The sequence below is a fragment of the Cervus canadensis genome, chromosome 6, assembly GCF_019320065.1.
Source record: "Cervus canadensis isolate Bull #8, Minnesota chromosome 6, ASM1932006v1, whole genome shotgun sequence".
Lineage (NCBI taxonomy): Eukaryota > Metazoa > Chordata > Mammalia > Artiodactyla > Cervidae > Cervus > Cervus canadensis.
The window spans coordinates 76,543,749-76,571,570 of record NC_057391.1 but is presented as its reverse complement, the minus strand read 5'-3'; the positions used below and the strand labels follow the sequence as shown (position 1 = coordinate 76,571,570).

The 27,822-nt window shown below is 46.5% G+C and overlaps 1 protein-coding gene and 1 long non-coding RNA gene across 12 annotated transcripts in view; one reads left to right on the top strand and one right to left on the bottom strand.

Moving 5' to 3' along the window:
- Positions 1–24,633, top strand: part of SLC8A3 (solute carrier family 8 member A3) — a 159,210-nt gene extending 134,577 nt beyond the window's left edge. For 5 of the 11 annotated variants that reach the window (XM_043472409.1, XM_043472410.1, XM_043472412.1 and 2 more), the window contains 6 exons: positions 4,685–4,791; positions 12,418–12,435; positions 16,390–16,514; positions 17,076–17,175; positions 19,970–20,245; positions 22,535–24,633. In XM_043472409.1, the coding sequence (XP_043328344.1) occupies positions 4,685–4,791; positions 12,418–12,435; positions 16,390–16,514; positions 17,076–17,175; positions 19,970–20,245; positions 22,535–22,911 (1,003 nt within the window). In that variant the 3' untranslated portion in view covers positions 22,912–24,633. Of the gene's footprint in view, positions 1–4,684; positions 4,792–7,587; positions 7,692–9,633; positions 10,040–12,417; positions 12,436–16,389; positions 16,515–17,075; positions 17,176–19,969; positions 20,246–22,534 lie in introns of those variants that run through there. The other 6 variants (XM_043472414.1, XM_043472415.1, XM_043472413.1 and 3 more) reach the window with 5 other exon arrangements.
- LOC122443805 lies at positions 24,463–26,974 on the bottom strand. The gene is made up of 2 exons (XR_006270112.1): positions 26,856–26,974; positions 24,463–24,786 (listed from the first exon to the last, which is right to left on the bottom strand). It is a non-coding gene; the product is annotated as an uncharacterized LOC122443805 (long non-coding RNA).
- Positions 26,975–27,822: the final 848 nt, after the last annotated feature.

Here is a 27,822-nt window from a genome sequence, read left to right as displayed (position 1 = left end):
ACTTAACCTGTTTGGGCATCTTGTTTTCTCATCTTTAGAGTGGAAGGAATATTACCTGTGTTACATGACTGAAGTAAGGATGAAGTGAGAAAATTCTTATGGCACTGAATGAAATGAAATGTATGTTATGTTAGATTCCTTCCTTGTGTAAAGTGAGATTCACAAGATCCTGATTTGGAATTGGGTTTCCTCATACAAAAGAATGTTCTGAGATCAGCTAGGCAGCCCAGAAATATGTTTCCTAATCCTTTCCCGGTTGCTGGTGGGCAAGGTCCTGGGGGCATCTTTTCAAGCAGCATGATCAGTCTTAGCTGGGAATGCTGCCTGCTTTGGCACCTCCCTCTGCAGAAGGCTCAGAGGAAAGGCAGGTGCAGTCTTACTGTCTCTGAAAGCATGACTGGCTCTTAGGAACAGCTGCTCAGGATAATCTGACCCCATGACCATTTAGTATCTGCCACTGAGCAGAAGGGAAGGTCCCCTGGAGAAAGGGCTGGCAGCCCACTCCGGTATTCTTGCCTGGATAATTCCATGGATGGAGGGGTCTGGCAGGCTACGGTCTATGGTGTCGCAAAGAGCTGGACGAGAAGTGAGACTGAGCATCCGTGCATGAACTGGGCAGAAGGAGGAACTGGGAATAGGAGAGAGATAGCGTTCAAAAGCCCTAGCCTAAGAGAAGGAAATGGCAACCCACTCCAGTATTCTTGCCTGGAGAATCCCATGGATGGAGGAGCCTGGTGGGCTATAGTCCATGGGGTCGCAAAGAGTCAGTCACGAATGAGTGACTTAACTAACTAAACCTTGGCTTAGGATTAGATCCTGGCTTGTTGTTGGAAAGAACAACATCATGTCCCATAGACTGGACAGATAGCATAGGTGAAATACGCTGAGGGTGTAGAGGCTTCTAGCCTCTTTGTCAGAGAAGGCAAGGGCACCCCACTCCAGTACTCTTGCCTGGAAAATCCCTTGGATGGAGGAGCCTGGTGGGCTGCAGAGCATGGGGTTGCCAAGAGTAGGAAACGACTGAGCGACTTCACTTTCACTTTTCACTTTCATGCATTGGAGAAGGAAATGGCAACCCACTCCAGTATTCTTGCCTGGAGAATCCCAGGGACGGCGGAGTCTGGTGGGCTACAGTCCACGGGGTCGCCGTCTATGGGCTGCCATCTGTGGGGTCGCACAGAGTCGGACACGACTGAAGCGACTTAGCAGCAGCAGCAGCCTCTTTGTCCCACTGAGAATGCTTAGGCATTCCATCAAAGTAGCCTTCAATATATTTTTTGCTCCTAATGAGTTATATTTTCACTGTAAAAAGGCAGCGTAGATTCATTTCATGAAGTCTCAGGCTCATGATGAATTTCATGAATTTCAGATTAATTTCATGAATTTCAGATTATTTTATGATTTTGTAATGTGTTAGAATTTTGCCATTAGCCATGTCAGGAAGTGATGACAAAAGGCCTCCTCTACACCAGACACTAGGACGACAGTGACAAATAAGAAGGACAGGCTCCCTTGTCCTCAGGCAGCTTACACTCTAATGTGGACAGATAGACTATAGGCAAGTAAGTTAATAACCTAACCAGCTAACTTTGGGCTGTGCTCCGTGCACTGAAGGGAATGGACAGAGGAAGTAACTTGATGGAACATGATAGAAAGTGACCCAGGGTGGAGGGGTGGGCATGGTGGGGAGGAAAGAGACCCAAGGAGGTGATATGGCCTCCCAAGGAAGGAATGTTTTTTTTATGTGGCATCAAAAGGACAAGGATAAGCTCAGAGCCAGGCACTGGGAACAGCAAGGATGATGCCCTAAGTGGGCAATGATTTAAGGAAGAGGAAGACCAGTCTGTCTGGGATTCATGAGCAAGGGGAAAACATTATGAATGAAGTTGGATTATACAAGATCCTATAGGCTGTAGTAAGAATTTTGTATTTATTCCAATTAAGGAGGCATGATAAGACCTGGATTTTATTTTTACTAGATAACCCTATTGTCATGCAGGGAAGGAATTGAAAGAGGACAGCAAAGTCAGGGGCAGGAAAACCTCTTAGGAAGCTATTGCAAAGTTCAGGGGACAGGTAATGTTGTTTTGATCTAGGTCTTGATAGCAGAAGGAAGATGGTGATAAATTAAATGTTTTAGGGTCAGAGGTGGGCATCGGGCAGGGGGCTGGCAATGGGGAGGGATGAGGGGAAGGGAAGGAATCAGGCGATTCTGGATTTAAATAGATGATGGTTCCATTGACTGAAATGGAGAACAACAAGTTTAGAAAGAGAACTCAAGACCCAGCTGGTGACCCTTAATAAATGTAAATGTCCTTGTGGCCTCATTTGTGGCTTGAGCAGAACTGAGAACTTTCTTGATTTTCTCCAGGCCAGGTAATGTCTTAAGCCCAAGCAGATGTGGTGCCTTCACCGCAAGCAATCTCAGGGAGGGAGTCATACATCCTGCCTCCTCCCCCGTGACACCTTCCAACTAGAGGTTCCTCCTCGCTCAGACAGATTTCTCTTGCCATGACTTGTTGTCTGGCCTCATTTCTCTATCTGCAACTAAGGTGTCAGTGACTTGTCTCATTCTATTTCTCCGTTCACTGAAAATCAAACAAGCACAGGGCAGGCTGTGTTCCTGACACGGGGTCTGTCCAGCCCACAACTTGTCACTAGCAGGGACGCAAAGCCAGATTGGGGGAGCCTGTGAGAGTCGCTGTCCATGCTACCGCCTTGAACGTTTCAAACCCCTCTAAGAACCCATCTGGCAGTGATGATCCTGTTCTGTCCAATTCCTTCTGGACCTGACTTCTATTTCCAGCCTGTGCTGCGTCTTGGGTCATCAGTTCTATATCTTGACTTCCCGTGTATCCTCTGCTTCAATAACTGGAGATGAGATTTCTTTACCTATTACTCTTGATGCACCAAACTGGGGTTACATTCCTCTTAGTAATGATAGTGGCTATTTATTAAGCATTTACTAGGGAATGCACAACCTGCCAAGTGCTTTGCGTGCGTTATCTCAGTTAAGAACACTGTGAAGAAGTAATAGTGTTCCACTTTACAAATGAGACTTGGCGAGCTCTAGCAAGTCGCCTGAGGTCACCCAGCTAACTGAGAGGCGGGCCGGGGTTTGACTCCAGGTCACCGTCTCTGATACAAACCCACTGCCCTGGAGGAGAGAAGGCCAAAGTATTGTGGCCTTTCAGTGACCCCAGTGGGTGACTCCTGCACTCTCTGGTGACCAGCCAGGTTAATCTGTGACTGGGGTGGGTGTGACAAGTGATGAGGGTTTGGAGCCTGTTTTTGAAGCAGTGGGGTGGCTAGTGGCTGGGTGTGTTAGTAACTGCTATTACATTCACTTCAGGAGCAATGGACCGACATCTGGTTCTACAAGATCGACAGTGTGGCCGGTGGAAGCTCTGTAGGCATCCAGAGTTCTGACAGTGACTTGGGAAAGCACAGGGGAGAAGAGAGATTGTTCCAAGTCACAGTGTAGCCATATTCCTACTTGATGCTAAATAATAAAGGGTGAAGCTGAAGGCCTCCGTCTCCTCCACAAAGGGCAGGCCTCGGGGCACCCGGGTGGGAAAAGGCAATGCCCTGGGGCAGCTGAGCAGGGCTCCTGTGTGGCCCCTTCTCTCCCACCGCAGAGGGGGGACTCAGCTCCATGCCCACCCTCATCCCGCAGTGTCTCTCCCCCTTAGTATCTGGGGTCTGATCCGGAAACGTCCCCCTTGTCAAGCACAGCCTGGGAGAGACTCAGGACCTCCTCTGTTTTTGAAGCTCCTGGTAATATGTGCTTTTTAAAGTAAAGAAATATGCAAAACAGGGTTCCTGAAATTGGTTTCTGTTTTTCAATGTTTAACAGAGCAACTCCTTTTAGCACAAAAAATAACTTAATTGTGTTCATCACAAGATTGCTATAGGATTTATGAATTAATCGTAATTCAGAGAGTCAGAGTTCCTGTGATCCAGTCAGTGTGTTCCTCTGACAACAGAAGCTCATTTGCAGATCTGGTCGGTAGTGTTTGACGACTGCTGTGAATTACCAGAAGGTGTGACTTGAGCCAAACAGCCCTCCAGGCTTCCCTGTGATAGTCACAAACACAGAGAAAGGGACCAGTTCCAGGCAAAACTCCCACGGGCCAGCAGCATCCCCCCACACACTGCTCTTTCTGCCCTTTCTATAAAATAAACCTTTCAAGTCAGTATCAGCTGATTTCAAAAGAAAAAAAAAATTTTTTTTTTTTTAATTCTCTCTTGCTCTAAAAGCAAGACAGAATAAGGGAGGAAATGCTTTAGAAGAACCTAAATGTCTGAGCCTTTATATGTATATTTCACAGCTCTCACGTTTGCCCTGGGATGATGTTAGTGTTATTTGGCCTGTTTGTGTAGCAGTGAAATTATTCGTCCAAGGTCACATAGCATATACAGGATTAGAACCTAGATCCTTTGACTGCAAAGCCTGAGCGTCTTCCAGTCTAATAATGCCGTGAAGCCACTCAAAGCCTGGGGGGAGTCCAGTGGGGCTGGAAGGTGGCCTGGGGCGACCACTCTCCTCTGTGCTCCTATGGTGTTGGGGCAGATTTTTTACCTTTCTGGATCTTTTCCCTGTTTCTTTCTCTTCCCGTTTCTTCTCTGGCTGGCTCACCCCCAGTCTACTCCTTGCTTATGATCCTTATTTTTCCATTCACAGCAAAACAGTTCACATCAAGGTAATTGATGGTGAGGCGTATGAGAAAAACAAGAATTACTTCATTGAGATGATGGGCCCCCGCATGGTGGATATGAGTTTTCAGAAAGGTGTAGTACCCCGTCCGCCACACTAACGTTAACACTCTCCTCTCCTCTTCGGTTTCCTCCTTCCTCCTACCCATTTGTCGCCTTCTCTTTCCCCTTCTTCTGCCTCTCTGGTTCACTGTCCCTGTTTCCTTTCTTGTCCTCTCTTTTCCTCTCTCCCTCTCCTCTCTCTGCACCCAGCTCTGTCCTAACACCTGCCAGCCTGTTACATGGTATCATAAGAGGGATGCTCAAGAGCCAGTGGTAACTTTTGTGGGATGAGGAGGTGGATATGGGGAAAAAAAGAGACAGAGAGAGCACTAGCCCCAGCCCTGAGAGTATCATACATGAGGCTCTTTTTCTCCCGAGTGGTTTAGGGTGCAAGGAAGGAAAAGATAGCGCAGCTCCAGGCAGAAGGGCAGCCCTGGAACACTGGCTCAGCTCTTAGCCGAGCTCCACGGGGCAGCTCTTCTCAGGGCTAAGCTGATAGTCCCTGGGAATGAACGATCAATATATTTGGATTTGGGTTCTATTTGTGGTTCATCCATTCCTCAAGGCAGGTGAGAGCCGCTTAACTGCCATATCCCTGTGAGCAAGGGTATTTTTCTCTCCCTGACCTTGATTGAGCTGAAAGTACAGGTTTGCGTTCTAGGTCGAGATCAAAGACCTGCCTGTCATATTCTGCTTTCCCTGTGAAGGTCATCTAGGTGTGAAGGCAGTTAGAAGATGGGAGGAGGATTCTGACCTGAGGGGAGGCTCCCCCAAGAAGTCACAGGACTTCTCAGAGTGGGCGGAGCTTCTGCTTCGACTTAAGTGGCCCCATACACCCCAGCCTCCAAGAGACAAGACAGAAAATCCTTTTCTCGGGTGGATCATACTGTGCAGGAGGGCAGAGTCATCAATCGTGTCCCTCTAGACCGTGCCCAGGGTCACAGAGGAAGCACCTCCTTCCCATCCCCCAGCGGAATCCCTGCAGTAGAAAAACAGGCCAGGCTCATGTCCTGCAGACAGCCCTAGGGTACCACATCTAGGGTGAGAGAGAGTCCCAGAAAATGCCTCTTGACAATCAGTGATATTTGTCTTTGGTGCACTGAGCAAGGTGTGGAAAGATGTCCAGAAAGTGCTCAAAAGGTCACACACAAGCTCACACACACACACACACACACACCACAAATCCACAGCAAGTCCTGTGCCCAGCAAAGCACGTTAGATCAGCCTACCACTGTACAGATGACGAAGCCAAGCCTGTCTTCAGAATGCAACAGGAACATCAGAGGTTCTAATGAAACTTTTTACACTATTGTTCGTTAGCACATTTTACTCTTTAGAGAGCATTTAGGTCCCAGGCAAAACAAACAAAATGCAAAATAAAAAGCAGAAAATAACAATTAGGGCTCACTATTAGGACTTCTTGATACCACTGTGGTTCCATGAAGGCAGGAGAAGCCACACAGAGAGATCCAGGCCCACATGGCAACTTCTCCAATGACAGTGGACCTGAACCAGCCTCAGGCCAGTCTGTGAAAGGAAGTGATTTTCATGGAAACTTTGCTTTCCTGTATGATTTGGTTTTAATAGATACTATGCTTTGTTGGGGCTTCCCTGGTAGCTCAGCTGGTAAAGAATCTGCCTGCAGCGTTGGAGACCCTGGTTCAACCCCTGGGTCAGGAAGATTCCCCTAGAGAAGAGATAGGCTACCCAATCCAGTATTCTTTGGCTTCCCTGGTAGCTCAGATGGTAGGGAATCTGCCTGCAATGTGGGAGACCTGGGTTCGATCCCTAGGTTGGGAAGATCCCCTGGAGGAGGGCATGGCAACCCACTCCAGTATTCTTGCCTGGAGAATCCCTATGGACAGAGGAACCTTGCAGGCTACAGCCCATGTGGTTGCAAAGAGTCGGACATGACTGAGTGACTAAGCACGTGCTTTGTTGAGATACCCAGAAATGAGCAGAAAGCTCCATCACCATGTCCCCCTGATGCCTAATAATCAGCATTTAAGGAAGTCAGTTTGAGACACATCACCCCCATGTGATAGAGGTGCAAAGATGATTTAGAATTGATGATTTATGTCATTTTCATCACACATTTCAGCAGTGCATCAGCTGTAACTATTAAAGGAGTCCCACATCATATTGTGGTTAATACATATTTATTTTACTTCCCACCACTAAAGCCCTTACAAGGTAAAGAATGAAGAAGATGATAGAATTCTGCCTTCCTTCCTTCCTTTCTCTTTCTCTCTGATTTCCCTTTCTCAAAAATACTTTCCTTTTCAGATTTGCTTTATGAGGCTCACATATGAAGTGGGTATAGACACAAGGAAGGGAAACAAGCCCCCAGCTAGATACTGTTGACATTCTCTGTTGTAGAAGAGCCCTGGGCCACCCCCATAGGCCAGCAGTTCACTTACTCTCCAAAGAAATGCCAGTTACCATGTGACACCCAATGGAATGTGCTGCCCAGCTCACTTTGTACTAACCGTCAGCAGGATCGAAAATGACTCCTCCCCATCATCACCCCCCTTCTTCCTTCCCGTTTCCCTCCCATCCTCATGGATCCCTTCCTTTGCCCACTTTCCCTTGCCGTCTGACTCCCTTTCCCTCTCCCTTGTAAGGATAACTCTGACCAAGGAGATAAGAAAAGCTAAGACCATTTTTGACATAAGAACAATATAATCCACCGAGTCCTGTCAAAAGCCACCATGGCGGGACTGGGCTGCATGTGCCAAGAGTGATGGGGAATGATTTTAAAGGCTGTGCTCCGGGTGACCAACCAACCTACCGACCCAGTCGACACTTTCTCTCTTGTTGTCCCTACAGGAAAACCGTAAGGGTTAAAATAGTAGATGAGGAGGAATACGAAAGGCAAGAGAATTTCTTCATTGTCCTTGGTGAACCGAAATGGATGGAACGTGGAATATCAGGTGTGAGATTCTTAAAAAAAAAAAAAGAACAAACAAAAAGAAAAAAATTTAAACAAGCTGTGAAGCAACAAGAACAAAAAGCAGCTATATTTTTTTCTCCCCTCCCCCCTTTTTTTCTTTTTCTTCCTTCCTCCTTTGGACCAATGGACTTTTTTTATTCTTTTCCCTCCTGTATTCTCGCTCTCACCCTGTTTCGGTATCATCTCTGCCTTCTTAGCCTTAGCTTATTTCCAAGTCCTCCTTGTTCACCTCCTGGGCACAGTGCAGCCCCGACTCCTCATGACCCTGCTGAGTTACTTCCGCCTTGTGTCTCAGTCATCTGATTACCAGTGTCCCCTGCACTTCCTCTTCCACCGCCCACCCCTGCCCCATTTCCCACCCCACACAGAGTCACCTGTAAATGTGCCAACTCCTTGGTGGATGGGGAGGAGAAAATAAAGAAAGGAATGCATGCGATGCATGCCTGTGCCCCTTCCCTGCCTTCTTCTCCTTCTACCCTCCTCTCTCTCTAGCCTGGATTGAATGGGGGAGGGTTTGGGATGGGGGCTGGATCCCGGGTTGCAATGATGCTTTCACAGTCTTCTGCTGCATCTCCCAACCTCCGTGGAGTGCTTGGCAGTTTTTTCACTTGCAGAGTGGCCCATGGGCCCCTTTGCCCTTCATGGAGGTAAGTGTTTTATCTGGCTATTTCACAGTTGGGTAGAGCAAAACGGGGAAAGGTATACCAGTTGTCAGAGGTCACACCTCTGGGAGTTCTCTGAGGGAAAGCTGGCTTCCAACTTAGTCATGCCATCTGGAACCCTGAGCTGTTCATCCTTCCCTTGACATCCCACCCCATCTCGTTCTACTTCTTGTCTAGCCCAAGGCGGGGTACTTTATTCTGACTGCTTTAGGGTAATGCAGTCCTGAAAGCAGAAAATTGAGTCGGCAAATATGAAGTGATTAACTCCAGGTATGGAAATCACCTCAGCCAGAAAGCCCTGGGAAAAGACTGACACTGGGCCGGCCCAGAGTATGGCCTTTTGGGTTTTCCAATAGGAGGGACTCTCAATGGCGTGTTTGGTGTTGATCCTTGAGAAAGAGATGTTGGACAGTTCACAGAAGGCAGCCTTGGCTTGGCATCTGCAAATGAGAGTATCACCCAGGTCTCGAGATAACCCTCATCCCACACCAGAGACGTGGCCTCCTCTCCTCCTATCCTCAGGATCTGCATCTTGGGATACCTGCCTAAGGGACTGATTATGTTGCAACCAAGGTAGATGTCAGGAAAGATTTTTTCCCTTGAAGAAAATGATTGGAAGCTACACCTTTGAAAGTGTTGGAGGAGTATATGTGGGTAAGAATGCTCTTGGGAAATGCCAAGAGGGGGTCATTTAGACTCCCCTTCAGGACACATGTGCTGCTGGGAGCCTCATGGAGGATAGAACAATGAGACCTACTTGTTTGTCAAAAAAGATGATGCTTCTGCCACTACTTCACATGACAAACAGCAGCATGAAGCCTTTCACTCAAGGACAGATCTAAGATACTCAGATTCACTACATTCCCTAAGGCTTGTGCCCAGGTCTTCTTCTGAGACATGAATGATTGCTCAGTTCCCCTTGTCTTCTGACTCTCTCTGCAGATCTGACTGTTTCTGTGCCCACACTGGTTTGGTCACACCTGGTATTGGAGAACCAGAAGCCCTCTCTGCTTTTCATTATTCATTCTCTTCTTGGCCACCTAATAAGATGTTGCCATGAGCCTGATTCCCAAAGAGTGCTGGAAGAAAAGAGTAATTTCCGTTGCTTCCCGGATTGTGTTCCTGCCACCTGGACTAGTCTCAGAAATTGTCTCAATATCTGCCCTACCTCATTCCCATCTCCTTTCTACATTTACTGTGCATCATCATGATTGGTTGGACACAGCTGACACCTAAAGCTGTTGTAAACTAGCCTCATCAATTTCCATAGTCCCTAGCTACTTATGTGCAAATGAAAGCTGGACAAAGGATCACACAGGGTGGCTGGAAAGAAGGCAGTCTTCTCCAGACAAGAAGAATGAGTTGCAAGTCCATCCGTGACTTTATTCTACCAGTGAGGACGCTTGTTTTTTTCTGCCTCCCCAGTAAAGACCATTCAACAGCAGGATAAATCTTGTGATCTTCAAGAGACTTGACCAAACACAAAAGCCTATGGCTACTCTTCATTTGAGGACCCCTTTTCGCTGCAATGGATTCTGTCCAAGGAGATGTCAGCAGAGCCATGATGGAGTCCAATCCTGGGGGAGGCAGTAGGAGAGAAGACAAGGATTTCATCGAGCTACTGGTGTGATATACCCCCAGATCTTCCCAGTGACCAAGATGGAAGGTACCAATAGAAAAGGTGTCCATTTTCTGTAGGTTTCTATTGTCTATAGCGTTCATTTTCAGTTTCTTCAGATCGTCCCATATTTTGGCATTAGATCACAAGGTGAAAGGTCATAAAACTTGATTGTCTAGACTCAGAACCAGATGAAACTCCATCCTGGTGTCCAGAATGTCCTGCTGTTCTCCTAGTGAGAAACAACGCAGTGGACATTGCTTTTCATTATCACTGCTGCATGGGAGACGTTTAGGCATTCAGAAGAGCATAGTATAGTGGGTGCATGGTCAAAGTGACAATTGCATTACAAAGAAAGTAAAATGCTGTATTTGAAATAAGAGATTCTATTCTTGGCAAACAAAACAGATTTCAGAGGGGAGATTAAATCCTCCGGACAAACTAGGGGAGGGAATAAGAGGGGTTGAACAGGAAACACAGTTGCCCAGGAGTGGAGGAGGCGTTGGGGTTTAGCAGTGGACAACGGAGAGCAACTCTGAGCAGCACGATCAAGGCTGGCAGGCCTGGGCCTGGACGTTGGAAGCCTGTTTGTGCCTTCTCTTACCACATCCATGGGCTCCCCGGAACAAGTTCCAAGTGCTCATAGTTGGTGTTGTTTCCTGCTTGTCCCTGGGGTATCTGAGCAATCCCCTGACCCTGGGGGATCAACGCAGAGAAAAGCTCAGCTCCAGCTTCTCTCATCAGCCACAGCAGGAAAAACACTCTGGAGGTATCTTGTCTCTCAGTTTGTCTACCTGGATCTCACTGATCCATCCATAACTGTTGAGTGGAAAGTCTCAGATTCATATAGACATGACCAGAAAACAGTGCAGTTCAGCTGACTGAAAGTCCTCTCATTGTGCTAGAGACGATCCTGGTGTTGGGAGGGATGTCTCAGTGAAAACCATAGCAGCAGGGACTTTTCTGGAAGAGCTGCCCTTTGTCTGGCCTACCTGGGTACACTGATTTGTTTGGGTCTCTACTCTTCTTTTCTTTTTTTTCTACTCTCCACCAGAACCTGGGGGCCAGGAGAGACTCTTCTGTGAAGATCCATAGAAGGAGTAGAATGAGCAGGCTGTCTTTCTATCTATCTATCTCTCTCTCATCTCAGTGTAGTACAAAGATCCATTGATCCATTGCCCCTTAGAATTCCATATGGGAGAAACCAGAAAAAGCCAACTGCTATTCTCCCTGATTATGTACCATAAAGATTCTGTATCCATATGTGTTTTCAGTGGCTGTGAATATGGAATTGCAGACCTGAGTTGTGTTCTTAGAGATTTTTAGAAGAACCAATTTACAGACACCTTCCCTTGCCCCCTGCCTCACTTATTCCTCATCAATCCCCATCAGTCACCAGCTGCACCAGGAGTATATAGCAGGATATTCCCAGGCTTTTATTTGACAAGAGGCAGGGACTGAGGTGCTGTACTAAGACACCATCAAAGTGAAAATGTGGTATGTTACAAGAATTTCTTTTATCTTGAAATCTAGGAGACTTTAGCATAAGTGAAAACTCAGGGGCTAGGAAAGACCTGTGCTGGGTATATCTTTAACTCAGCTTACCAGACGATTTAGGGACCTTGCATTTGTCATCTCCCATCTGTCAGTAGCTTTCGGTACGACAGTCTATCTGGTCCAGAATATCTAGTCTCTGACGTAGCCTGTCCTTTCTGAAACAAAACACCATTCAGTGATGCAACCCCACAGGATCTGTGGACAATACAATTGCCGAAATAAGTGGCAAATGGCAAACCTCTACTGAACATCTACCCATTGCAATGACTTTGCAGTTGGCTTCACAGTGACTTTGCACAGTAGGTAGGGTTGATGCAACATGGGAGGAGTCCATGGCCTCCAACCTCCAGCCTTTCTCTATAAAATGATACACTGTTCAAGGAAAACATTTTGCAGGATTTATCTTTTCTTGAGGTTATTCTCTTAGGGATACTCAAAGCCCTGGTAGGGTTGCAACCTGTACAGTTTGAAGATAACTGGATTCTCACTCCTTTACAGAATGGGTGTGATAACCTGATCCCTTAGAAAGTTGCAAATGGCCAACTCTGTCTCTACTCCACCTACTTGGTTCCCCCCATCCTCATTCCTCTCTCCGTGGCCCTCAGGGTTGCAGGGAAGCTGTGGGGAAAACTTGCAGCTGCAAGGCCCTGGTGCTCACTGGTCTCTCCAGTAGCCCACACCTCTTGCTGCGGGCTGCTGCACATGCTCCAACTGCTGCCTTTTGCATGTGGCCACAGTGCTCTCACCCAGTAAGCTCACTGCTTCCCTTGTGCTCCTGCAGCCACAAAACCTGGGGACACTTTCAAGATGGGACCTTAATGCTCTTTCCTTTTCTTTCTTCCCTTTGTCTGGTACCAATTTGCAAACAGCGCTCCTGTTATCTCCAGGTAAGAGGTGTCTTCCCCCCCCCCATCCCTTTTTCTGCTTCTTGCCAGTGCCATTATTTACTTTAAGACCAATATCCTTTGCTGTATTTACTAGGAGCTGTGGGCTTAACTTAAGTTCTCCTAAGGACCAGGAGATTTATTTCCCTACCGGAAGTGATTGTGAGGAGGTAGACAATTGCTTGAGCACCATTTCAGTGGATGTGGGTAAAGGCATAGTTGGTCCTCTCTGAGACCAGGAAGAGAACTGAAACTTACTGAAGAAATGGGGGGAGGTCATACACTTCTCCTATCTTTAATTCCTCTGTCGTCTCATGTTGTGGGGCAAGAGAGGATGAGAGTCAGAGCTGACTCTCCTCATAGGATCATGGTGAAATGAGAAAGGAAATACTTCAATCTGGATGGGGTCCAGGGAGAAATAATCAGGAGCTGCTGTGAGAACATGAAAAGTATTTTTTAAGAAATCTGGAATTTTATTGATCCTGAAGATCTTCCATCTCATCATAGCAGAGACCTAAATTTCTAGAACTTTGGTTCATTTGTCATTGATCTTTGAAATCACATGTGCCATGAATGACAAGAAGAATCAGAATATTATGGGGTGAGGGGGCAATTATTTGATTGGATATAGAAATTTGGGAGAATTTATATTGGGGATATTCTTACACAGAATCTAGAGCCTGTCATAGGAAATGTACCAAATATGCTTGCATCCATGTAATCAAATCATAGACAATATCCAACTTGTGAGCAGTTAGGAAGGCATTGCTTGCATATGGGCAACACCATAACTCTTGGTGCAGACAGAGCGAGCTATACAAGGTGTCTCAATATATGTTAAAATAACATTTTACATTTCATCTGTTCTTTGAATGTATAAAAATTGGAAGGTCATTTGAGATGCAAAATATCTTTCAGAATTCACTGATAGTCACCATAGGCTGTACACTGAGTTTGAGAAAGGGGCAGGTTACATAGTAAGGACATTGACCTCCTTGGAGTCATAAACCAAAAAAAAAAAAAAAAAGTAGATAAACTCCTACATTTTCCCTTTCTGGAAAAAATTACTTCAGCTTCCTTCGTTTCTTCCTTACTCTTACATCAATAAGATAATGACTACCTCCAACTTATATTCCACTCTTCTCCCAGGTTTTAATGTCAAAGCATTGGGTGTTCCTTCTCCACTTAGCTCATCTTCTCGCCTGAGAAGGCATTTGGGCTTTTTTGTTCTATCTCTTGCCTCTACCCACTACCAGCCACACATACATATGCTCAAAACAGAGATTGTGATTTAATTTAAGCTTCATTATACTTTTAGCACATTGGCACAGATACCAGTAGAAGCTAAAATAGGAAAAGAAGGTGTCATTTCCTAGATCTTTCAAGTCTGTGAATCTTCAATTTAGGAGCCCTTGGTTAGACTTTAAATTCACTGGAAATCTCAACTCCTTGTTTGGATTTTTCCAGGTGGCCAAGCAAACGTGATTCACACTGCCTCGTGATAAACGGGGAGAAAATGTGTTCAATCTGAGCTATACCTCCAAGCTCAGGGGCCTGGGAATTAGAGCACTGACTACACTGCCCCATTTCTTTCTGAGAATGTCTGTAGAACATTCATGGTAATCTATTCCAGTCTGGCCTGGCAAGCTCTTCTCTCTTCCAATATTTGCTTAATCTTCCATCCTATTAATAGGTTCATTCTCTCTTTTCCCCCTTCCTCCTGCTTTTCCTACATAAGCATTTGTTTAGTCAGTCTGAATATCAGGGTCACCTGTCATTTATTTTCTACACTCAAAATTGAGAGTTTGCATCAACAAGTAATAACACAAGTAAAATCAGAATAATTATGATCTTTAAGGTTTGAGACTTCTCACCCTCTCAAGAAATTAACTTAATTTGAATGTAAAGAAATGATCATTACAGAAGTAAGGCAGGAATTACTACCAAACCAAGATACTAAATCAGAATTGATTTAAAGGCATGTGAATCAATCATTAACAGATATATATATAGAGAGTACCTCTGTGGGGCTGTGGGAGATCCAAAGATAGAGGATTGGTTATTTGTCAAAGTGATTTCTGCAGAGAGCTAGATGGAAGAACTGACTGTCACCACAGGGCTGGACAGGTCAGTAGCTAGATCAATATCCTGCCAGATGGATACAGTGCTAGATTGATAGCCAGACAAGGGGTTAGACAGGTACATTTATAAGTCACTGGAGAGCTCATTATATTGGGATAAAGTTCTTGTGGCACATGTAAAGTATGACTTGGGGGAAATGGGGAGGGAGGAGTAGAATAATACTGTCACTACTAGGATAGGCATTGTAATATGGTCCCAAAGACCACAAGTAGAGGAAAAGTGTGCCCATGCTTTTAAAGAATATATATATATATATATATGTTTTTACAAAGGCTTTTAGTCAGAGTGGCTTGCAGTCTGTCTTCTAGGATCACTGACTTCCTAGCCAGACTTATTTTCAGAATTACCTAATAAGAAGCTCCTATGGACTAAATGAAGTCAGGCTGCAAGAGGGTATATGCTTAGAAATGTACAGGAGGACACTGATCCATGAGAAGTAACTGTTTCCAAAAGTGGTCACCAACACTAGCGGGAGGACAGCACCACGGACAGCTCCCCAGCGTTTTGGGATTGCCTTCTGCCTTTGGAACCAGAAGCACTGAGTAAAACAGCCAGCCCAGGAATCCACTGCACACTCTCTTACCAGTCTTCATTCAAAACAGCTTTAAAAATTCTTATATAAAACAGACACTCTGCCTGGTTTACGATCTTTCCAGTAAATTATTTTCCTTGCAACCTCGAGAGCTCAAGTCTCACCCCTCAGCACGCTTCACCAATTCCCAAGGTAGAAAGAAAAGAAGACCTTCTTGTCCTCTGACCCATTTTGTCCTTGAGATTACTCAAGGACTAGAAAATTCCCCTGGGAGATTCACTGTGTGGAATAAAAGCAATTAAAGAGCCAAATAAAAGAATTAATTGCATGTAAGAATGTGGACTCGGATGGAAAGAAGTTTAAACAAGCTCTGAAAGAAACAGACTGCCAAGAGCAATTTTCTAATCAAAGGGGAATAAAAAGATTCAATCTCTGTTTCACTTTAATCTAGAAAACACGTCTTCATGGTGAAGTGGTCTTAAAATGGACTCACCGGCTGAAGTGGAAAAAGTTTCTAACTGTTCAACATTTTGAGAAGGGATCATAAATGAGTCGAGATACTGAGGGGCAACTGGGAATGCCTCAGAAAGAAATAAAGGAAGAACTTTCTTTTTGTGTGTTTTTGAACAAGTATTTGTATTTCAGAAGAAATGTGCCTGGTTCCTTAGAAATCCTAGGGCTCTTTCATTTAGAAATCATGACATTTTGGGGGGAGTCTTCCAATTTCTCATTGTGAGGCTAATATTCACTAGTTCAAAATGTAGATATTCCTGGAAACATCCTTCTTTGTCCCTTATAGAATTTATAGTCCTAAGAAGGTTGGAGACAAATGTTAATGTGAGCTAGTGGACATTCCCTTTGGCTGAAATCTGCTTCTGACCCCAGGAACCTTTATATGAAGTAGTCATGCCAGTCATGCCCAACAGTTCAAAACTGTTAAAGGTCAAGAGATTTGGCTTTTGTTCCCAGATCTTCAATATCTCATCAAATGTCTTGGGGCTTCACTTGGTGCTGCTTTTGAGAAGATCTTTGGGTCAGGTTTCTGCCCCCACCCCCAAGCCAGGTATAAAATGGAAAGAGGAATGTTAAGCCCAGACATGCAAGGAACCCTTTCATGGTCTGTTTAGCAGCTTATAGAAAGAGGCACTAACAAGTACACAAAACCCCTTCCTCAATAGCTATTTCCTGTATGCTCATTGCCAGTGCCTAATACTTTAAGCTTTATTTAGACTTCCAGGGAATGGCAAATGTGCTAAAGCTCATCTGGTTTTGTTTTGTTGCAGAGGTGACAGACAGGAAGCTGACTGTGGAAGAAGAGGAGGCCAAGAGGATAGCAGAAATGGGAAAGCCAATATTGGGTGAACACCCCAAACTAGAGGTCATCATTGAAGAGTCCTATGAGTTCAAGGTCAGGCCATAAGTGAGATGTAACTGAATAATAGAATAATGAGGTGGGAGGTAAAAGACCTGGAGTTTTGTTCTAACGTCACCACTGAATACATAAAGTTGAAACTGGACAAATCACTTACCCATCCCAGTCTCAGTTTTCCCATTTGTAACATGGAACAAACAGTGCTGGTCATTTGTAACTTAGGAACAGTGAGGAAGTGTTACAGGGCCTATGGGACAAATGAGCTGTAATACCCCTGAAGTATCATCACTATTTAATTGTATTTTTAAAACAAAGATACTGAAATTCACTACCCCAGGTCTAGGTTTATTGACATCATTAGTGTTATTCTCTATTGTATTGCTTTAAATATCCAATGTCAGCAGTCACAACCAAAGAAGAGGACAGTAGAAGGACTATGCCAGAAGATGCCCCCTGAGGCCATTTCATGCATAACTTTCAGAACCCACATGGAGCCCCCTGGAGTGCAGGGTATCTTTCATCCCCACGAAGTGCCAAATTCTTCAATGGTTCTGAGCATTCTGACCTCATGGTTCCAAGTTTTAATCTCCCTGACAGACTACCGTGGACAAGCTGATTAGGAAGACAAACCTGGCCTTGGTCGTGGGGACCCATTCCTGGAGGGACCAGTTCATGGAGGCCATCACTGTCAGTGCAGGTAAGAGGGTCTCGAGATGGACACAGGATTTGCTGGGAGGAGCAGGAAGCTCCAGAGAAGCAGGAACACAGACATGGCAACAGCTCACCCATCTCAGGAAGGGCCTTAGTGGCCAGCTTTCCCAGCTCTTACCCTAGATGTCTGTCTTTTCACTGGGTCACTTTGGAAGACAACTGTGGGGGTGACTAAAAGAGCGTGGCTATCTCTGCTTTCAGACCCTGGTTCTGCTGTGTGAAGAGCTTCCCAGGGGGCCTTAGTGGTACAGAATCTACCTGCCAATGCAGCAGATGCCAGAGATGCACGTTCAATCCCTGGGTCAGGAAAATCCCCTGGAGAAGGAAATGGCAGCCCACTCCAGTATTCCTGCCTGAAAAATCTTATGGACAGAGGAGCCTGGTGGGCTACAGTCCATGGGGTCACAAAGAGTTGGACACGATTGAGCACACATGCATGCTATGTGAACTGAGACAAGCTATCTTCCCTGTGTTTCAGTTTTGTCACCCAAAAAAGGAACTATTGCTACCCTTCTTTCTCAGCGAAGAGAGTAGAAAGCTACAGAGTCTGGTACTAAATAGAAACTTAAGAAATTCTGGTTTTCATCATTCCATCATCTTGTTGAGGCAGTCCTCCTTTTCTGTAAAGTAGGAGACTATTCTGATTTAGAGATGTGCGGGTCTGAGGTTTGTAAAAACTTTGCATTGACTGACAGACCTCTGCCCTGGATGATACCAGACCTCTCCTTGGCACTTAGTGACAGGTTTCCTCAGTGGAGACCCATAGCACAGCCGGCATCCCGGAGGCTACATGCAGGTTGGCCTGGGGAAGGAGGGGTCTCATCACCCCCAGCAGAAGTGCGTCTCAGCACCACAGAGGCCTTCTGTGCTGGCCAGCACTCCGGGCCCTGTCTCTTTCCATGAAGCTTTGTTGTCATAGCAACCCACTGGGTCACATCCCTGAGGTCCCAGCAACACAGCCAAAGTACAGACAGGAAGAGAGGGCCACTGCTGCTGTGTTCACTGCCCCACTTTTTCTATCCCCTGCTTCCAGACTCCCCCTCTTATGACCTTACTTTGCCCCCAAAGAGACAATGAGTGGACTATCAGCCACATAATCTAACGCCCTCCTTTTTCAAATGAGGGAACGGAAAGAAAAAGGGATTGATGCCAGGTTCCAGATTCTCTTCATGGCAAAGATGCACTTGGAGCCCAAGTGCCCCAAATCCTGCTTCTGCAGGTCATGTTGAAACATGAGAGAGCCTGCCTTTGACTGAGCTGCAGCGCACCCTCTCCTCCTGGACTGCAGAATGGGCTACTCTGCCCGCGTTTCCTGGCAAGGACAAACCGGGACCAGCCCGTCTCCATCCCACGGGATATTTGGAGAATGGCAAACCTGTGTGCGAGTCAAGAAGCAACAGTTAGAACCAGACATGGAACCAAGGACTGGTTCAAAATTGGGAAAGGAGTACGTCACAGCTGTATAATGTCACCCTGCTTATTTAATTTATATGCAGAGTACATCATGCAAAATGCTGAATGAAGCACAAGCTGGAATCAAGATTGCCGGGAGAAATATCAACAACTTCAGATATGCAGATGACACCACCCTTATGGCAGAAAGTGAAGAGGAACTAAAGAGCCTCTTGATGAAGGTGAAAGAGGAGAGTGAAAAAGCTGGCTTAAAACTCAACATTCAGAAAATGAAGATCATGGCATCCGGTCCCATCACTTCATGGCAAATAGATGGGGAAACAGTGGAAACAGTGACAGATTTTTTTTCCCTTGGTCTCCAAAATCACTGCAGATGGTGACTGCAGCCATGAAACTAAAAGACACTTGTTACTTGGAAGGAAAGCTATGACCAACCTAGACAGCATATTAAAAAGCAGAGACACTGCTTTGTCAATAAAGGTCTGTATAGTCAAAGTTATGATTTTTCTAAGTAGTCAAATATGGATGTGAGCGTTGGGCCATAAAGAAGACTGAGCGCTAAAGAGTTGATGCTTTTGAACTGTGGTGTTGGAGAAGACTCTTGAGAGTCCCTTGGACTGCAAGGAGATCCAACCAGTTAGTCCTAAAGGAAATCAACCCTGAATATTCATTGGAAGGACTAAAACCAAAGCTGAAGCTCCAATACTTTGGCCACCTGATTTGAAGAGCAGACTCATTGGAAAAGACCCTGATGCTGGAAAAGATTGAAGGCAGAAGCAGAAGGGGATCACAGAGGATTAGATGGTTGATGGCATCACTGACTCAATGGAAATGAGTTTGAGCAAACTCCAGGAGATAGTGAAGGACAGGGAAGCCTGGCGTGCTGCAGTCCATGGGGTCAGACTTGAGTTAGTGGCTGAACAACAACTGACTCCCCGGGCTGCTCACGTGATCTGGAATGACAGGTGTCTCACTGTGGATGGATAATGACTAGAACCACGTGGGTATCGCAGCAGGCATGTCAGGAAAAATAGGAGCCCCACGGGTGTCCAGTGAAGAGTGGGCTCACAGCTCTCGCTTTTCTTCACCTAAGCAACCCCATGCCTTCTCCTTCTTCCTCCCTCTCTTCTCCACTTCCCTGTCCTTTTCACGTTCCCACATTCTATCTCTTTCTCTTCTTTCTTACTGTTCCCTCTCTCCCACTCTCTTACTCTCCCTGCATTCAAATTGACTAGTGGGGCATCCCGATGCGTTTTCTCTTTCCCTCCTGGTGTCTCCGTGCGGCCAGTGATGCTCCTGATGTGGGTTGGACTTGACTTCCTCATGAATGAGGCTCTGACCCCGCCGCCCGCTTGCCTTGCCTTCAGCAGGGGACGAGGATGAGGATGAGTCGGGCGAGGAGAGGCTGCCTTCCTGCTTTGACTACGTCATGCACTTCCTCACGGTCTTCTGGAAGGTGCTGTTTGCCTGCGTGCCCCCCACAGAGTACTGCCACGGCTGGGCCTGCTTCGTTGTCTCCATTCTCATCATCGGCATGCTCACCGCCATCATCGGGGACCTGGCCTCCCACTTCGGCTGCACCATTGGCCTCAAGGACTCAGTCACGGCTGTTATTTTTGTGGCATTTGGCACCTCGGTGCCAGGTGAGAGTGAGGGCGGGGGGGGGCTTGGATTTGCAAAGGGGCCATTACCTAGTTCAAGTGAGCCCTCCGATTTGCCTCATTATCTTCCCTACCATCTCAGATATGAGCTTAACAGAGCCTCTACCTCTAAGGTGCATGAAGGTCAACCCAAGGGACCCCTGCTACCATTAAGAATGATCGTTAACATTTCTTGAGCACTTCTGATGTGTCAGGTGGTATGTATGCTAAGCAACTTACCTGTTTTAGCCCTGTAACCCTCACCCAAACCTTATTCAATAAGGAGAGTTATTATCCCCACTTGACAGATGAGGAAACTGAGGCCCAGAGAGGTTAAATCACTTGCTGAACTCGGTGACCCACTTTCTTAACCTCCGCATCAGACGAGTAGGCCATGTCTCTCTGGCTGCAGATTAGCCTGCTTGGAGACGTGCAGAAGAAACGCCCACAAGCCTGCTCTGCTTAGGACACCTGTAAATACCAAGTGTCTCCCAGCAGGACAGGTGAAGGAAGCTTCATGGGCTCTTGTCCTTCATATTATGAATCACATTTTTTTTTCTCATAAACACCTAGAGATGAATAGGGACAGACATGCCTTTATTCATTCGTTAGACAAATGTTTACTGAGCCTGATACAGTTTTGTGCTGGTTGCCGGGACTGTAATGGGAAACACACTTAACTTTCTTCTCCAAGTGAAGTTTATAATCTAATGAAGGAGACCACATTCAACTATGATCATTCAAATCATCTCAATAAGTTTGATGACAAAAATGTAGAGGCGCTGTGCAAGTATGGACAAGGGAGACCTCGGCTGGGCTGAGAAGGCAAGCAGGGGTAAGCAGGTAGAGAGGGGCTACATTAGCTCAAGTTCCTTACTTAGTTCAGATGGGGTCTCCAGAGTGTCTGAACCCCAAATTCCTACCAAGGAGCTGGCCTCCCAATTGCAGTAGGAAGACAGAGACAGCCCCTTTCTATGGAAAGGCTGGGCCAAATCTCATCAGACAGGACTCTGCTGGCTGGAAACCCTTCTTGTGCCAAGAAAGCATATCCTTCTGGAGAGTAACTGAGTCTGCATCACACTCTGGAGAAGCCACTTCCCCAGACCCCAGCACAGAGCAGTGGAATTATCTGTACATTAATGATGCAAAAGGTTTGGCTATCATGGGAATGCATGGAGTGGTAGGAAATTAAATGGATAATTGAGGGAAGGCTTTGTGGGAGAGATACCCTGTGATTTACCTCTGTTCTCTGGGGCCTCGAGGAACTATCAGAGGGGAAGGAGCAGATATGGGTAAAAGGAACAGAGGTGGGAAGAAGGTGCAGAGGATCAGAAGTTAAAAATATAAGAAGGCAAGGTCACAGGCAAGAAAAGACAAGAGGTTTTCTTGGGGACAATATTGGCAATGAGGAGGCAGGCTGGGCAAGGGAGAGCTTGGGGCTTGTCCAAGACCTTGCAGTGGGTGCAGAGAATAGCTGGCCGCATTAGGGGCTTGAAGGTGATGCTGTGGTCCACTCAGCTGATTTGTGGCTTTGGCTGAAGCTGTTTGGATGCCGGGTGAAGCTATGGAAACGGCTCTCAGATGAGGGTTTTCAGGTCAAATCTCTTGCTAACTTACCTTGAGTAGATTCCTTGACCCTTATTTTTCCTAACTTGTCAAATAAAAGGGTGGCTGGCCATCCTTCCAGTGCCTACAATCCATACCAACCTCTAAAGTCCAATAGCCTTAGAGGCCCTGTGCTCTGTATGCAGACTGTGAATCCTGAGCCCTGTCATTCTTGAGCCAAGGATCTCCCCATCATTAGTCCCTACATCTCCCCCTGTGTCCTCTGTCCCCATAAATCCAGCCCTTAGCACAATGCTAAGCCCACAGGCTCAATCACAGTCTGTTTTGAAAGTAAATGTCCCACGTGACAGGGGAAATCAGGCACGTATTCTAAACAGCTTCCCTGGATGTCAGAGTTCCCTGGGAGATATTATGGGAAAGCACACCCCCCTTACAGAAGTAGTCAGAAGGGAACCATAAAAGCCACTCAGTAAACATCAGGACCAGAAGGACCCTTGGGAACCTTTCAGGCTCAAGCGGATTAGGAACGGAAGCCCAGAGAAGTAAGGTGACCAGCCCAAGGCCACACAGTTTATTAACAGTGGAACAGGGAGGAGCCCCCAGGCCCCTGCCTCTCACTCCCAAGGCTCAGCCTGCTGGCCCCGGCTGCCTTTCGGCCTCTCTCCACGGAAGGCCCTCCACGTCTCAGCCTCCCCACCGGCTCTCACTGTCTCTGCCTCTTTCCAGATACATTTGCCAGCAAAGCGGCTGCCATCCAGGACGTGTACGCAGACGCCTCCATCGGCAACGTCACGGGCAGCAACGCCGTCAACGTCTTCCTGGGCATTGGCCTGGCCTGGTCCGTGGCCGCCATCTACTGGGCCCTGCAGGGACAGGAGTTTCACGTGTCGGCCGGCACGCTGGCCTTCTCCGTCACCCTCTTCACCATCTTCGCGTTCGTGTGCATCAGCGTGCTCTTGTACCGCCGGCGGCCCCACCTGGGCGGGGAGCTGGGCGGCCCTCGTGGCTGCAAGCTGGCCACAACTTGGCTCTTTGTGAGCCTGTGGCTTCTCTACATACTCTTTGCCACGCTGGAGGCCTACTGCTACATCAAAGGGTTCTGAGTCACAGAACGAGGCCTCCGGCCGGGCAGGCCTACAGCTTCTCCCCAGAGAAGGGCATGTCCCCACCCATGACCTCTGGGGGATGAGCCATACCCCGGAGAGGCAGCCTCAGGACCCGAGCCGCAGGAGCATCACCGGACTGGGCCCCGGCAGTGAACTGAAAGGGCAGAGTCCATCCGTCCAGTGGAACAGACAAAATACCCACTTGGCAAAATATTTAATTCAATCCACACCAACGACAGCAACAGATCCACCTCCAGCCTGTCTTCCCGCCGTGTCCCTGACCCATAGCAAAGTCAGACCCTCTCGCCACCTTCTCTTCCACCTTCTTCTGACTATTCCTTTGCTTTCTAACTTTCCTCGGCGGGGGGACAGGATTTCTCCTGTCTGTCCAGCTTAACACATCACCATCCTCTCACTCCGCCCGCGAGGCGTGAAAATGAGACCTGTCCCCGTGGCTGGCTCGGGGGTCTCTGTTCATCATTGTCAGTATCATGGTTGCTTTCGTTTTCCCACCAGGTTTTGCTCATCGTTTGTGTGTCCACCTTGTCTTTTCTCTCTGAGGTTAGTGATGACGGTGCTGCGAAGAAGCTCAAGGTCTGAGCCGACGGGCAGAGGCCTGAACTTTCAGACACACCCTTTCCCTGACTCTCCCTGGGTAACCTCTGTCTCCTGCTCCATCGAGTTCCTGTTCCCTTTCTCCTTTTATCCTCTGCCTTCTTGAATGGACTGTGGTGTCTGGGTGGTGGTAAGTTCACACACCCGCGAAGGCTGGAGCAGGAACAGCTTTATCTCAAGCTTTGTCAAGATCCAGTTTACAACAAGAAGTCCTTGTTCTCTTCCCTGCCCGAGTCTTTCAGATTCTGTCTGTCTCATTGCATCAGTGTCTGGATGTTTACCCCTCTGCAGGAAGACCCACCAAGCAGGAGCTAGGGGATGAAAATAGAAATAGAATATGATGACAGAGGGCAGCTAGGAAAGCAGAAGGGCTATATGCCTTCTAGAACATCTCTGGCTTTGCATCTGAGGCAGGAGAGAAGCGATGCCCACCTAGTGGGATCTGTAGGGAAAAGATTCTATTGAAAATGTCAGTGATTCTGAGAGATGTCAGCTTCACCACTCCCTCACTTCCTAGCGCACCAGACTAAGAGCTTTGACTCTATTTCTTGATTTCCTGCAAAAACTTAGAAGTTTATAAGAAAATGAGGGCTTCACGTCTCCTGGACTCTTGGGTCATGTTTGAAAGGATTTTCACAGGACAGGGATTGGAATTCCTCATCTCTCCCACATTCCTGCTTGGTTTTAAACCTCTTGAAGCTCTTTTTCCAGCCTGTGGGCTATTTCTTGCCCCAGTAGGAGGAATATTAGCTGCCATAATTCCATGGAGCCTGGGTTTATAGAGAGATTGCCATGCCCTACAGACCTTTTCCCAACAAATTTTGGAAGAACCTGGCTTTAAAACACACACACACACACACACATATATATAATCACCAAAAGACTGCCCACAGATCTTTAGGCTTTCTGCATTGACATAAGTACATTTTTTAAGGGAAAAGAAGAAATGAAAAACACCTGTTTAATTTTAAACACATTTTTTAAGAAAACAAATAACTGAAAAAGAAACCGTGTTCATGTCATAAGCTATGTTGACAGTTGCCAGTGGAAATGTTGGGTTGGTTTTAAAAAAAAAAATAAAAGCTATACTTATATCTCTCTGAAGACAGCTTGCTTCTCCCAATGTTGCTTCAGGAAAAGGTCCAGGGGGCCACCTTGGGTTCCTTCTGGGGCTGTAGTGGTTGAGGTGAAAGTGTCATCTCCTATTTGTATCTCCTGTTTGTACATGTCATCTCCTTAGATGCCCGTGTGCCAAACCTAGGAATTTTAAAGCAAAAAAAAAAAAAAAAAGCTTCAGGGAAATGCCACCTGTCAAAATCTGGATTTTAAGAGGCTGGAGGACATGAGAGGTAGAGCTGTGATGATTAAAGGGGAAAGAGCTTTTGGTATTAGGCCTGCTGGGTCAGGGAGTCCAGCTAGACCAACAGCATCCTGTGTTTATTACCAATGGGCACATCCAGTCATTCGTTTACTCATGACTCTTTCAACATATGATTTTGAATACCCTGTGTGCCTTGAGATATGTTCTGGTGCTACAATGAAGAGGAAGATAGAGTTTCTGACCTCAAGAAGCTCACAGTCCAGAGTGGGAGGTAGAGCTTCTTTAACCAAGGCTCTTTGGGTTACAAGAAGCAGAAACCCATTAAAGTCATTCAAGAAATGAAGAGGGGCTCTACTTTGAAGCCCTGGTGGGGGGCTCTACTTCGAAGCCCTGGTGGGGGGCTCTACTTCGAAGCCCTGGTGGGGGCCTCCTGGGGAACCCAAGGCAGGAGCACGGCTGGCCACAGCAACCTGAAAGGCCTCAGGAACTGAGGCCACGTCCCGTGTCCCCCAAATCACAGTGTGTCCCCCATCCTTGTTCCTTCTCCCTCGCAGGCCTATGCACCTCCTCCCTTTCCCAATGTGCTCTTGCTTTGCTCGTCTTGTACGTGGTCTGGCATGGCCCTGACACACTATCATGACCTCACAACTTTTCCCCACAACAACCTGGAGCATCTCTTTTAAAGTCTGAATGCAAATTCTCAATGGAGGAAATGGGGCCAATTTGTCATCAAAAGGGGCCATTCCCCAAAGGCAGAATCCTTTGTAGAAGGCTCTGTCAAGGTGGCAGGGGTACCCGTGGCCTGGTTACTTTGCCAAGTGCCCACTCCTGGTCTGAACAACTCAGGGGAGGAGAGGAGGGTGGCGACCACCTTGTATGTACTGTCACCCTTTCCAAAAAGTAAAGGGACGGGAAGAAGGCTTTGATGCATATGAGCCATCAAGGTGGGAAAAAAAAACTACAGTTCTGTGCCATGAGTGGTCAAAAGGTGGCATAGACAGAGCACCACAAGGACACGATGGAAAGAAACACTGATTCAGCCTGCAAGAATTGGAGAAGACTTCACAGGAAATGGAAGAGGTGGGTAAAATCTTGGAAGAAGAAGAGTGAGTTATCTTGGTGAGGGGGTTGGTGATGAAGAACACTCGAGAAGAAACAGCATGCTTGAAGGCACGGGGTGAATCAGGGCCTGGCAGAGTCATGGATTAGCAATAGTCGTGGCTAGAGGATAGCGTTTAAAAGGACGCACAAGAACGCAAAAAAAGCAGTCTGGGCAAAGGGTTTGGCAACAAGGCTCGGTCATTTTTTTTTTTGCCAGCCACAAAATTGACAGTGAGAGATGCCTGTTAGCTGATGAAACGGTAGATGCAGAATCATAAAATCCATTTGTCTCCATCTCTCCCCTTTTGTGAGTCATTTCTGGGTTATCCAGATGTTAGACTTTGTCAAGAGAGAAGCTGGGTTGAACTGTAGAGACCTGGTTGAACCAGTTCTGAGGACTTGGTACTAGTTAAGATGCCACCACTGAATAGCTCTAAGCACTTGAGCCAGTCCACCTTCCTCCATTTCCTGAACCACAAAAAAAGTTTTAATATATGGCCTCTGAAGCTCATTACTTCTAGCTTTAACACTGGGATTCTAGAATATACATACATACATACATACATACATATATATATATATATACATATATATATATATATATATATGATGCATCTGTGTGTGTGTGTGTGTGTGTGTGTGTGATTAAACTGCCCACCGACCTCATCTGATGGAGCATAGCAGATGTCTTTTTGCCATCCCTTGGCTCCATTGGCCTGTGTACTAGTGTGGAAAAGACACAGCCAGCCGTTAGGCACATGGCATTTTCAGCACTTTTTCCTGGCGGAGCTGTAGCATTCCCATCCCCTTGATTCATTTATTACTTAGAGCAATCTTAGCTGCTGTAATAAAGAAACCCCAGGATGTCAGGGTTTAACAAAACGTTTTAGCATTTCTCACTCACATAATAATCCAGCGAGAATGGTCCCAGTCAGTAGTTGGCTTTCTTCCAGGCAAGGACTCAGGAACTGTTTTCTCCCATTTTTCAATGCTGCCAATCTCAGAGGCTTTGGAGTCCTCCTCCTTGGGTGGTGGGTGGAAAAGAAATTAGAGAAGTAGGCACATTTCTCATGCCTTGGCTCTGAAGTGGTACTCATCACTTTGGCTCGTATTCCTTTAGTAAATGTTACTCACTTCAACCCAGTCAAATGCAAAGGAGATAGGAAATACAGTTCTGGCTGGGCTGCCACTTCCCAATGACCATTCTATCTTCTGAGACATGATTTTCTTTTCTTTTTTTTTTGTATGAATGGTTACCTCTGCCACAACCCCTTGGTGATTAAAGATAGGTATTTTTAGTAGCAATGGCCAAAAGCAATCTGACCTATGTCCATGTTGGAGCTTTGTGGTTTACAAACCTTTCATGTTTTGAGTTGGTTAAGAACCACAGAAGTAGATATTATTTTCATTTTATCAGTGAGGTTCCTAGGGGTTAAACGATTGCCCAGGAGCACACAGATAGTAAAAGGCAGGTCACAAACACAAGTATTCTAATTCTAAATCAGAATGTCATAGCCTTCCATGATACTGGAACAAAGGATGAGCCCCATCAGAAGGCCTTTCTTCCAGTGAGGGACCCTGGGAGGCAGCCAGGGTCCAGGAGGAATAGCTGAGAAACCAGCCCTCTTGCCCTAATTCAGTCCTCTTCTCCTCCTTTTGTCCCCATCCTTAACTGAGCAAGGACCTCCTCTAGGGGCAGCTGAATGGACCCAGTAAGAGTCAAACTGGTGAAAATTTCCAAAAAGGGAAATTTCACTGTGATAAAGTGATTTGGGTCGATGAGTCTAATTATTCACAATTCATGATGGTATATTCCCTGTTCCCAAGGAGGGGGTGATTCAAAAGACATTTTAGGAAAGGGTTCCTAGAAA